The following is an 11,207-nucleotide window of genomic DNA, read 5'->3' as shown; positions in this document are numbered from 1 at the left end:
GTGGGGACTCTCCATAGGCGTAATGGTTTTTATACTGTACAGACCGTATATTCTATTGCCCTACACCAACCCTACCCCTAAACCTACCCCTCACAGGAGACCGATGCCAATTTTTGAATTTCATAAAACACCGTTTTGTATGTTTTTTAAGCCTTTTATTTTACGGGGAAGTGTCCTCATAAACCATATATACCTGTACACACACACACACACACACACACACTCACGCCATCTAAAACAGGTGTAAAATGTATTTTCCCAGTTCCCATATTATGTATAGTTTCATAAGCTCATAATAATCGACAGAAATATTTGTACATTTTAAAAAAAATGTCATCAAGATCAAAAAGAAAGAAATTGTGTTTTGCAATTTGCATGAAGTCACTAGTTTTCCACTATTAAAACAATGTTTTAATTTTAGATTATTTTATATTTACATTACAAAACAACAATAATGCATACAGAAGTTCTCATTATTGTAATGCATGTAATTTAAAGTCAAAAAGGCAGTGCAACAAAACAGTAATCGTCAGAATAACGTGTTCCCTCTCCTCAGATGCAGTCTCAGAGCACAGCTGTAAAGTCTCCGTCTGTTTCTGTCAAACGCGTCCTCGGGAGCCGGTGTCAAGCGTCACGGTACATTCACACGCGACGCCGACGCATGAGGGAAGGAGTTTCTGAAGCTTGGTGCTGACACGACCGTCATAGTGACAACAGCCAATCACATTAGCTTTCTGGTGTTGCATGAGCGTGATTGGCTAGCATCTGCACCAGGGTATTTGCAGAAGGCGATCTGATTGGCTGACGCCTGCGCTTGAAAAGTTTTCAACTTCTGCCGCAAGCAACGTACCCGACGCGACGGACCTACAATTTTATTTCGGCAACAAAAGTAAATGAGAGGCGTTGACGCCGACGTCCCGTCGCATTGCGTTGAGTCCGTTGCTTTTCAACTTTTTAAGCGCCAACGCAGGCGTCAGCCAATAAGATCGCCTTCTGCAAATACCCTAGCGCAGACGCTAGCCAATCGCATTCATGCAACACCAGAAAGCTAATGTGATTGGCTGTTGTCACTATGATGGTCGCGTCAGCACCAAGGTTATTTTCGTAAACGAAAACAAACTATTGATGAAAAAATAATTTCGTAAACGTAAAAAACGTCAAAATAATTGAAAAACTCAAACGAAACTAAACTAACAACAGTTATTGAAAACGAACTGAAATAAAATAATTATCAAAAATAAATAATCGTTTTCGTAATCATTACGTTCTCACCCCTTGGCGGAAAAATATACAGCGGTGTGCACCAGCAGCTAAAACTGGCTAAATCACATCATACACACGCTTATAATTCTTCATACATGAAAAGAACATTCAAATATAAGCCTTTACTGTTAAATGCGATTGCCGTTATTATTGAATTGCATTAGTCCCGGTTTTGATTTTGTTCACAGAAAAGTGAGCAAGACCCCACCGTTACAATATCATGATTATGGTTAAATAAGAAAAGACATATAACCAAATCAGGCTACATTTATTTTCATACTAAATATCTCAACACACATCATTGGATACGACATTAAGCGCAACTTGTGTAGATTCATTTAATAAAAAGAAAACTAAACTAATACTAACAAAAATATTAATGAATCTAATAAAAACGAAACGGAATTTTATAGCAAATTTGAAAACGATATTAAAATAAAACGAATTAAAATTCAAAACTGTAATAACCTCGGTCAGCACCAAGCTTCAGAAACGCTCAAGCGTTGACGCAGACGCCCCGCGTGAATGGGGCGTCAGTCTCTGTTGACGGTGAGTCTGCAGCTGCTGAAACACACGCTGCATTCCGGCAGCAGCGAGCGTAACGAGCGTCTGAGCTCCGGCACCGGATCGTCTTCACTGCTCTGCACTGCGTCCGGTCTCCGCTCCTCCTCGTCCTCCACAAACTCCACCTCCATGAACTCCAGCGTGCGCAGCTGCGTCAGAGACCTGCACGCAACGCATTTGACGTTTAGAATTTATAGCGATTTCAGTTTTTTTAGTATTAACAGGCAGAAAATGATTATATATATATAATAGCAATAATAATAATAATAAACAGACTTATTGACTTTAACAAGGAGGAGAAAATGCAACCAAGGCTGCATTTATTTGATCGAAAACACAGTAACGCTGTTATATATTGTGAAATATTATTACTATTTAAAATAGCTGTTTTTTGCATGTGCATATACTGTATGTGACCCTGGAGCAGAAAACCAGTCATAAGGGTCTTTTGAAAAGCTGAATAAATAGCTTTCCATTGATGTATGGTTTGTTAGGATAGGACAATATTTGGCCGAGATACAACTATTTGAAAATCGTGCACCTCTGCCTCCCTCTGTGCTACGCTGCCATCAAGGCCCTGCCGTCTGACCGCACACGTCGCAGACAAAGCGTACGCCGCCTCGGGAGAAGCGATCTCGGCACTTCACACGATGGCAGTGCTCCAAGTTTTTCAGGCACAGCTGCTGAAATCTCTGGACGAAGGTGGTGCTGGATCTCGAAGGCGTTTAAAGATATAAGCGCGGCAACGTATTTTGCACTTAGAGCCACAAACCCAGGCGGAGCATGGGCTACATGGTGGTGCTCCACCGGCATCTGTGGCTGACACTAACTGAGCTTAAGGACGCGGACAGAAGGCGCTGCTCAACGCTCCTGTATCTCCATCCGGCCTCTTTGAAGACGCAGTGGAGGCCATCACGGAGCGCTTCTCAGAGGCACAGAAACGCTCCAAGGCCATGAGTCACTTCCTGCCTCGCCCAGCTGCAGCGCAGCCCCCAGCACGTAATAGATCCTCATCTGCTTCCAACCGGCCGTCAAAGCGGCCCCCCTCTGCTTCTGCTTCATCCGCGCCGGACCCAGAGCCTTCTGTTCACGCCAAAACTCTGTGGCAGAGGACACCAAAGGGGCGTTACGACTTCAAGAAGGGCGGTCGTCCCGGGGGAGCACCTCCGTCGATGCAGAAGCCTTGTTCCTGATGGGAGGGTACAGGGGAGGGGAGTGCCGAGCGACGGGCCCACGCGAAGCGTTCGAGATGTTCTCACAAAGTCTCCTTGGCGGTTGCAGGCGACTACGAGAATGTCTATGTTGTGCATGTTCAAAATGCAATAAAGTCTGTGACACCCTCACAAAAATAACTTTTTTCTCCTCCTCCAGCGATAGCGGCCTCACACTCGGCCATGAAACTGCCAATAAAGTCAGGCTTGCAGCTTCCCCTTGTATCTGGCGATGCTCACACCCCTGTGTCAGGTGTCGGACCCCGGTTGCCGTGATTTTGCCAAGTAAGACATGTTCCTGGATCAACATTACTGTCCAAAAATATAGACCTAACCCAATCCCTACCCCTAAACCTAACCCTACCCATAATTTATTCCTAAACTCAGAGGGAAATGATAGGTGAATAAGAAGCATCTAACCCTGACTGTAAGCCTAAAACTGACATTTCTTGAAAACTAATCCCTCAATTCTGATTGGTTAATTAGAATGTTGTTCCAGGAACATGTTGTACTTGGTGAAATCACGTTCACCGTCGGACCCCTGCGGCCGAGGCTCGCTCTCGACACCTCGCACATACGCACGTCCGTGTCGCTCACACATTCAGCAGAAGGTCCATTCCGGGCATTTCGGATTGGTTGCGGAACGTAATAGAGAACGGCTAGACGTTTCAGTTTCGGCACAGACCACCCCGGTTCAATGGCGTGGTCATGTCAACAGTTCTGGCACACTACGAGCCGGTGCTGAGGCAAGAAATTCTCAATCTCCTCGAGAAAAGCACGATAGGAGTGGTTCCGCCAAGCGAGAGAGAGAGCGGGTTTAACAGCCGGTACTTTGTCGTTCCAAAGAAAGATGGTGGTCTCCGTCCAATCTTAGACCTGAGACCCATCAACCATGCATTATACAAACGCGCTTTCAAAATGACAACGCTAAACCTGATACTCGCGCAGATTCGACCCGGAGATTGGTTTATTTCGGTGGACCTGAAGGACGCATATTTTCATATCTAGATCGCCCCTTGTCACAGGCGCTTTCTGAGATTTGTGTTCGAAGGCATAGCGTATCAGTTCACGGTGATGCCGTTCGGGTTAGCGCTGGCGCCGCATACATTTACGAAATGTGTGCATGCGGCACTTTCCCCTCTGAAAGCGAGCGGAATACGCATATTGAATTATTTGGACGATTGGCTGGTCTTGGCCCATTCCGAGGATGTGCTCAACAGCCACAAACACGCTCTGTTACTCCACCTGGAGAGTTTAGGTCTCTGTGTGAACAAATAAAAAAGTGTGTTATGCCCCAGCCAGTCAATCATGTATCTAGGGGTGCAGTTGGACTCGATCTCGATGAGCGCCGGGAGCGCATACGATATTTAATGTCCGCTCTGAATGCATTCAGGCTAGGCAGTCCCGTGGCACTGAAGGAATATCAGAGGCTCTTGGGACGGATGGCGGCGGCCGAGACGGTGTGTCACCTCGGTCTGCTCTATATGCGCCCCCTCCAGATATGGCTGAAAACACAAGTACCGAGAAGGGCTTGGAAAACAGGCCGTACCCGGCTGAAACCATGGTGGAACCCTGGAGAGCCCTTTGCAGACAGGCAGCACACCTTTTGCCGTGGGCCGATCACCATCTGCTCTCCATTCGAGCAGCGCATATTCCATGCTGCCTGAACAGCGGTGCGGATATGCTATCGAGGGACAGGATTCCTCACGTAGAATGGAGACTGAACCCCGGAACAGTGAGGCTGATCTGGGAACGGTTCGGGAAAGCGGAGGTAGACTTGTTCGCGACAGAGGAGAACACGCATTGCCCTCTGTTCTTCTCTCTGTCATGCTCTCCCCTAGGCAGGGATGCACTCACGATGCCGTGGCCGAATGCTCGTCTGTATGCGTTCCCCCCACTGAAGATTTTGTCACAAGTGCTGCACAAAATCAGAGAGAAGGCGGCGTGTTATTAGTCGCTCCGCACTGACCGAACAGGCCTTGGTTTCCCGATCGGCTGGAAATACTAACGGCTCCCCCATGGCCGATCGGGATCTCCTGTCTCAGGCGGATGGCTCGGTATGGCACCCCAACCCCGAATGGTGGAAACTTCAGGTGTGGATGGTGTGCGGGAACTGGTAGACCTGGGCTCGTTGTCTCTCCACGTGATGGACACAATTACGGAGGCGCGAGCCCCTTCTACGAGACACCTGTACGCCTGTAAATGGGCAGTGTTTGAGAGATGGTGTGAATCGAATGGTCGGGACCCGCAGAACTGCCCCGTGTCTGACATTCTGAATTTTTTGCAACAACGAATGGACGGCGGCAGTATGCCCTCCACTCTTAAGGTTTATGTTGCAGCTATCTCAGCCTTTCACGCCTTTTCATCGACGGGTGCTCAGTGGGAAAACACGATCTAGTGATCAGATTTTTGAGAGGTGCGAGAAGACTAAGAGCCTCTAGCCCTCCGACAGTGCCATCCTGGGATCTGGCTCTGGTGCTGGGGGCGCTAGCCCTCCTGCTCTTCGAGCCACTTCAGACTGTTGGCTTGAGGGAGCTCTCATTTAAAACCGTATGCTTGTATGCTTCGGAGGCCGTACCAAATGGCAGCCTGTCTCCAAACAACGGCTATCACATTGGGTGGTCGACGCTACTGCCTTGGCATATTCTAGCCGGGGAAGGGAATATTTTATTGGTGTCAGAGCCCATTCGACGAGGGCGGTTGCCTCCTCCTGGGCATGGACTAAGGGCGTTTCTATCAAAGATATTTGTATGGCGGCTGGATGGTCTTCGTTGAATACCTTTGCCAGATTCTACAATTTGGACATGTGGTCATTAGCCTCACAGGTCCTGTCGGTGAGTACGACCCATGGTTCTAGCTGCAACCACTAGCCGTTTGACTGTGTTGGTGGTTTCGACTAGGTCGAGTAGGGGGATCGGGGGCGGGGCCATCGTCATATTCAGACTGTTGCGCCCCGTGTGTATATTGTTGTTAGTATTGTGCCCGGCCTTGCCGCTCACATGCTTCGTTGCACTGTTATATTACATACTTGTATGCATGCATTTGATATGACTATAATGTCTTAGCCTTTGTAGGGCGACGGTGCTGCATCTCTCTCTCTCTCTCTCTCTCAATAAGAGACCTGCCATCGGTCATGGATTCTGAGTAACCTGATTGGATCCCTAAGCGGGAATCTACATCCAATCCCCTCGAGGCATGTCGCAGGGTCGTATTTGATTGGTTGGGGATTCATTTTAATGTCTTGCAAGAACTGTTCATGCTAGCTCCGCCGAGGCTGAGCCTTTTTACTTCGCTGCTTCCACGGCGTTGTTCTATACAGTCCCCAAGGCGTTAACGCCATGTCGAGAGACTGTCTCTCAGGGAACCGAGGTTACGACAGTAACCGGAGACGTTTTGTGCTCCAGGGTCACATATTGCACAATGTAATTAATTTCTGTGACACAAAGCTGTTTTTTTTTTTGTGTGGAAACACTACCATTCAAAAGTTTGGGGCCAGTAAGATTTTTCTTAAAGAAATTGATTCATCAAGGCTGCATTAAACTGATCAAAATGCCAGTAAAGACATTCATAATGTTAGAAAAGGTTTCTATTTGAAATAAACGCTGTTCTTTCGAACTTTCTATTCATCTGTGAATCCTGAAAAATAAAAGGTTTCCACAAAAATATTGTGCAGCACGACTGTGTTCAACATTGATAATAATCAGAAATGTTTCTCGAGCAGCAGATCAGCATATTATACTGATTTCTGAAGATCATGTGACACTGAAGACTGGAGGAATGATGCTGAAAATACAGAGAAATAAATTACAGTTTAACAGATATTCACAAGATCAAATAAAAGCAGCCTTGCGGAGCAGAAAATATATATATATATTTTTTTTAAATCATTAAATCTTCCAGTAGTTTACACAGAATATTTGCTCTTTTAAAAACTCACACTGCAGGACTAATGATCGTATCTGCACTGATCGAACGTGAATGTGTCCTCTACGCACCTGCAGCATCTGATCACCGTCTTCTGGCTCAGTCTGCATGCGCGCAGACGCAGCCAGCGCAGGTCCTGCAGGCGGCTGACAGACAGCAGACCCGGACTGACCTCGTTCCCGCCCAAACTGAGTCTCTCCAGCCCCGGCCAGCCCTTGCCCAGCCCCAGCGCCACCATCTGTGCCAGCCTCCGGGTCTCCAGCTCCAGGTGTGTGAGGCGGCCGAGCGTCTGCGCAGCGGGGGGAACGCACCTCCTCAGCCCGCCTGCGCTCACACGGCTCAGATCCCGCAGCTCCAGATGGCTCAGCTGCTGCCACGTGCACAGACTGCGCAGGTGCTGGTCGCAGAACGACGGCACACTGTCGAGGACGAGCGTCTCTACTGCAGCCTCAGGGTCCTGCGAGAAGAATCCGGGCGAGACTTCACAAGAACGCAGCTCCAGCACCTGCAGTGAAGGTGGCAGCAGGCGGCAGCTGCGTAAACGGCGCAGGTCTGTGTACTGCAGGCAGAGTCTGCGCAGACGAGGGCACTTGGAGCGCAGCGCCTGCAGCCAGGACTCTGTGAGGAAGGCCCCGCGGCGCGCAGACAGCAGCAGCCCGCGCAGACGCAGACATCGCAGCCCGTGACCCAGATACTGACGCAGCAGAACCCACAGCACTCGAGACGTCAGCTGAAACACAACACCGGAACCATTACAGATTCACGGTTTTCATTTCTGCAATTAATCAGTGCTCAAGAACATATCAAAAACAATGCAAATCACCTGCCAACAAACAAAGTGTGTTATAATGCTATTTTTAAGCTAAATAAATAGACTTAAACTTATTAAATAAATAAATAGACTTATTAACTTTTAAAAGGGAGGAGAAAATGTGTAAAACAGGATATTAAATGTAAAAATTTGCTGAAAATTTAACTTTTAAAAGTAGAGCAAATAATTGCTTTACAGCTTACTGTATTCATCTCATTTGATTAATTTTACATGAGCGCTGTTATTTTCCTGTTTATTGCTGTGAAGCTGCTTAGAAATGATCTGTAGAACTCACTCTCACACACTCGCTCGCACACACTCGCTCGCTCGCACACACTCGCTCGCTCGCACACACTCGCTCGCTCGCACACACTCGCTCGCTCGCACACACTCGCTCGCTCGCACACACTCGCTCGCTCGCACACACTCGCTACACACACACACACACACACACACACACACACACACACACCGGTAAAATCAGGGTAAAAGTCTCACCCCTTTCCATGTGGAGAGATCAACGGCTCTCCAGAGTCTCTGGTCCTTCACCAGCTGCTTCCAGCGCCTGCAGACCCTAAACACACACATTATATTCATCAACACACTTGTCTGAGTTTATACTCCGCGCGGTTAGTTTGTGTTTGATGACTTCCGGAACACACGGAGCCGGTGACCATCGATCACTAAACTCAGTTTGTAACACTTTATAACGTTACTCGACAGAAACACTGCATCGTAGCGTTACCTGGAGTTCCGCACCAGCTCGCGCACGTTTAAATAAGATAAAATATCGATCAACACGTTTTCGGGGAAGCAGTCCAGAACCATGTCTCGATGCTGCCGCCGGAAGCTGGGGGCGAAGTAAAAAACCGCGGCTTGATTCGTTCAGCCAAAAGCACGTGATCTATGACGTGTGACGCTACGTTCGCCGGAACACCACGTGACTGCGTCAGCGCCGTTGCCTTTATAATGCGTTGGCATTGTTTTTGTTTTCAGTATCATAATTAAATATTTAGATATTAATATTAAATATTTAGCTCAAGTGAGCTTTGCCTGTGATATAACAGGACTGAGGCAGAGTTCAAATTGACAGATTTAGTTATGATATATACTGAGCTTTAATCTGTCCAAAACATGCTTAGCGGGATAAACGCTATGAATTATGAAGACACTGCCTTAATTCTGTCACTGATACAAAACTTATTTGGCAGTTTCCACGCTTTAACCCACCAAGAATCTACTTCCGGTGACGCCGAAAACAAAATAAAAGCCCCCGTGACGCTGCAGTCGGCGGTTTCCGGTTCGACTTGCTTCGTTATTTAAGAACTTTGTGTACAAACATGATTATTGCTGTGTTTATGTTTATTATGAGAGACTTCAGACCAATCAGCGACAAGAGATTATTTTACAAAGGATTTAGAAAAAGTTCAATCTCGAAAACAAAGAATAATTTAACTTTTATTTTAGTTTAAATACTAAAAAAAATATTTTAATAGAGTGAAATAACTCCTTTAGTACCGCGGTGCGCTCGCGCTCACCGGAAGTGGCCTCGTCCGGCGCGGTGCGCATGCGCAGTGAGGAGCGGAGCAGCAGAAGCCCGAGGAGTTTCTTCAGCGTTAATTATTCAGCCTGTGTTAATTATTAGTGTGTTTGTGAATCTGCACGATGGCGGGAATCAAAGGTGAGCGGCTCTAGCTGCGTGTGTTCGCGGTGTTTGTGTGTAAACAATGAAGCGGAAGCGGAAGCGGTGTTATTAGCGGCGAGCATTAGCATCTCGGTTTGTGTTTACAATATACACACATCTTTCAAACAGACACAGAGAGAGATATATGTGTGTGTTTATGAATATCAGGGAATTTTGTACTTTGACATACATATATTAGACCATGTGCATTTGTTTTTAAAAGCTAGCACATCTGGATATGAGTTAGCATGAGGATGAGGATGGTATGCTAATGAGTTATTATAGAAATAATTCTGTGATTTCTGAATATTTACATGTTTTATTGCCTATATTTTAATTGAAGATGTGCATGTACATTACATTATTTCACTCGGTCAGCCTTTGGAAAGTGAAGATGTTTTCAATTTGTTTTTATTTCAGACAATTGTAGTAATTGTGTTGTGTTTTTGAGCATTGTTTTTGTTTTCATCTGTATTTGTTTGAGTACATCTAATAACTGGTTTAAGAAGTTACTACAGATGAAGGAAAAATGAGCTAGCTTGAAATAAAAAGCTTTTTATAATGCATTTTATTTTAGTTAGTTTAGATTAAGTGACATATTTTTTAATGATTTTAATAATATATATATATATATATATATATATAAGTAATTAATAATAAACCAATATATACACTGCTTTTCAAAAGCTTGGGATCAGTGAGATTTGTTATGTTTTTAAAGTCTGTTCTGCTCAGCAAGACTGCATTATTTTGATCAGAAATACAGTAAACATTGTGAAATATTATTATAATATCAACTATTGTAAGCTGTTCTTTTTTTAACATTTTATTCCTCAAATAATTCTGAAAAAAGTATCACTGGTTCCAAAAAAAAGCATGAGGCAGCAAAACTAATAGATCAGCATATTATACTGATTTCTGAAGATCATGTGACACTGAAGACTGGAGGAATGATGCTGAAAATACAGCTGCGCATCACAGAAATACATTACAGTTTAACAGAGATTCACAGAGAAAACAGCTGTTTTACATTAGAATAATATTACAGTTTTTTTTCTGCATTTCTGATGAAATAAATGCAGCCGTGATGAGCAGAAGAGACACATTATAAACCGTACGGATCCCAGACGTTATGCGTTAGTTATCAGTGAAGTGTGTTGTGTTTCAGCTCTGATCAGCCTGTCGTTTGGAGGAGCGATCGGTCTGATGTTCCTCATGCTGGGCTGCGCTCTGCCCGTCTATAAGTGAGTGTCTCTCTCTCCTGTCTCTCTCTCTGTGTGTGTGTGTGTGTGTGTGTGTGTGTGTGTGGAGCGTCTGCTGACGCTGTGTCTGTGTGCAGTGCGTACTGGCCTCTGTTCCTGCTCTTCTTCTACATCCTGGCACCTATCCCATACTGCATCTCTCGCCGCGTGGTGGACGACACAGACTCGGCCAGCCACGCCTGCAAAGAGCTGGCCATATTCCTGACCACAGGCATCGTGGTGTCCGCCTTCGGGCTGCCCGTCATATTCGCCCGCGCTCACGTGGTAAATATCAACATGACACACTATTCAAAACATATGTGAATGCTTTTCACTCGCTTGTCTTTCAGGAGTTTCTGATGAAACATTATGAAGGCTACTAGGGCTGGATATTGATACACATTCTATGAATCGATTCTTTATTTGATTAGTTTTGATGTATATCATGTTCGTGTGTTTCTTCATCAGATTTGGAGGAATGTAGCATTGCATCAGTGTCTCACTGCAGT

The 11,207-nt window shown here is 45.7% G+C and overlaps 3 protein-coding genes across 3 annotated transcripts in view; 1 reads left to right on the top strand and 2 right to left on the bottom strand.

The window, feature by feature from the left end:
• tmem107 (transmembrane protein 107) overlaps positions 1 to 1,806 on the bottom strand; it is a 5,868-nt gene extending 4,062 nt beyond the window's left edge. Inside the window, exon 1 of the mRNA XM_016254653.1 lies at positions 1,732 to 1,806. The gene's annotated coding sequence lies outside the window, so the exon portion shown is untranslated. The remainder of the gene's footprint in view (positions 1 to 1,731) is intronic.
• On the bottom strand, positions 1,735 to 8,626 carry LOC107568667 (F-box/LRR-repeat protein 12). The gene is made up of 4 exons (XM_016254644.1): positions 8,519 to 8,626; positions 8,272 to 8,347; positions 7,034 to 7,692; positions 1,735 to 1,989 (listed from the first exon to the last, which is right to left on the bottom strand). The coding sequence occupies exons 1-4, from the start codon at positions 8,599 to 8,601 to the stop codon at positions 1,797 to 1,799; spliced, it is 1,011 nt and encodes a 336-aa protein (XP_016110130.1). The 5' UTR covers positions 8,602 to 8,626; the 3' UTR covers positions 1,735 to 1,796.
• Positions 8,627 to 9,301: 675 nt separating this feature from the next.
• Positions 9,302 to 11,207, top strand: part of leprotl1 (leptin receptor overlapping transcript like 1) — a 3,562-nt gene continuing 1,656 nt past the window's right edge. The window contains exons 1-3 of the mRNA XM_016254650.1: positions 9,302 to 9,454; positions 10,626 to 10,701; positions 10,797 to 10,983. Coding sequence (XP_016110136.1) covers positions 9,439 to 9,454; positions 10,626 to 10,701; positions 10,797 to 10,983 — 279 coding nt within the window. The 5' untranslated portion in view covers positions 9,302 to 9,438. The remainder of the gene's footprint in view (positions 9,455 to 10,625; positions 10,702 to 10,796; positions 10,984 to 11,207) is intronic.

This window comes from Sinocyclocheilus grahami, unplaced genomic scaffold (assembly GCF_001515645.1).
Source record: "Sinocyclocheilus grahami isolate Dianchi unplaced genomic scaffold, SAMN03320097.WGS_v1.1 scaffold1270.1, whole genome shotgun sequence".
Taxonomy (NCBI): domain Eukaryota; kingdom Metazoa; phylum Chordata; class Actinopteri; order Cypriniformes; family Cyprinidae; genus Sinocyclocheilus; species Sinocyclocheilus grahami.
Note: the sequence above shows the minus strand (reverse complement) of the source record. Positions and strands in the feature narration are given on the sequence as shown.

What these genes read in the sequence shown, in the direction of transcription:
- LOC107568667 (XM_016254644.1), bottom strand. Translation starts at nt 8,601, where the DNA reads ATGGTTCTGGACTGCTTCCCCGAAAACGTGTTGATCGATATTTTATCT. An exon ending in ATCTCTCCACATGGAAAGGG is followed by an intron (nt 7,693 to 8,271) that starts GTGAGACTTTTA and finishes GTTGTGTTTCAG; the next exon opens with CTGACGTCTCGAGTGCTGTG. An exon ending in ACGGTGATCAGATGCTGCAG is followed by an intron (nt 1,990 to 7,033) that starts GTGCGTAGAGGA and finishes CGTTGCGTGCAG; the next exon opens with GTCTCTGACGCAGCTGCGCA.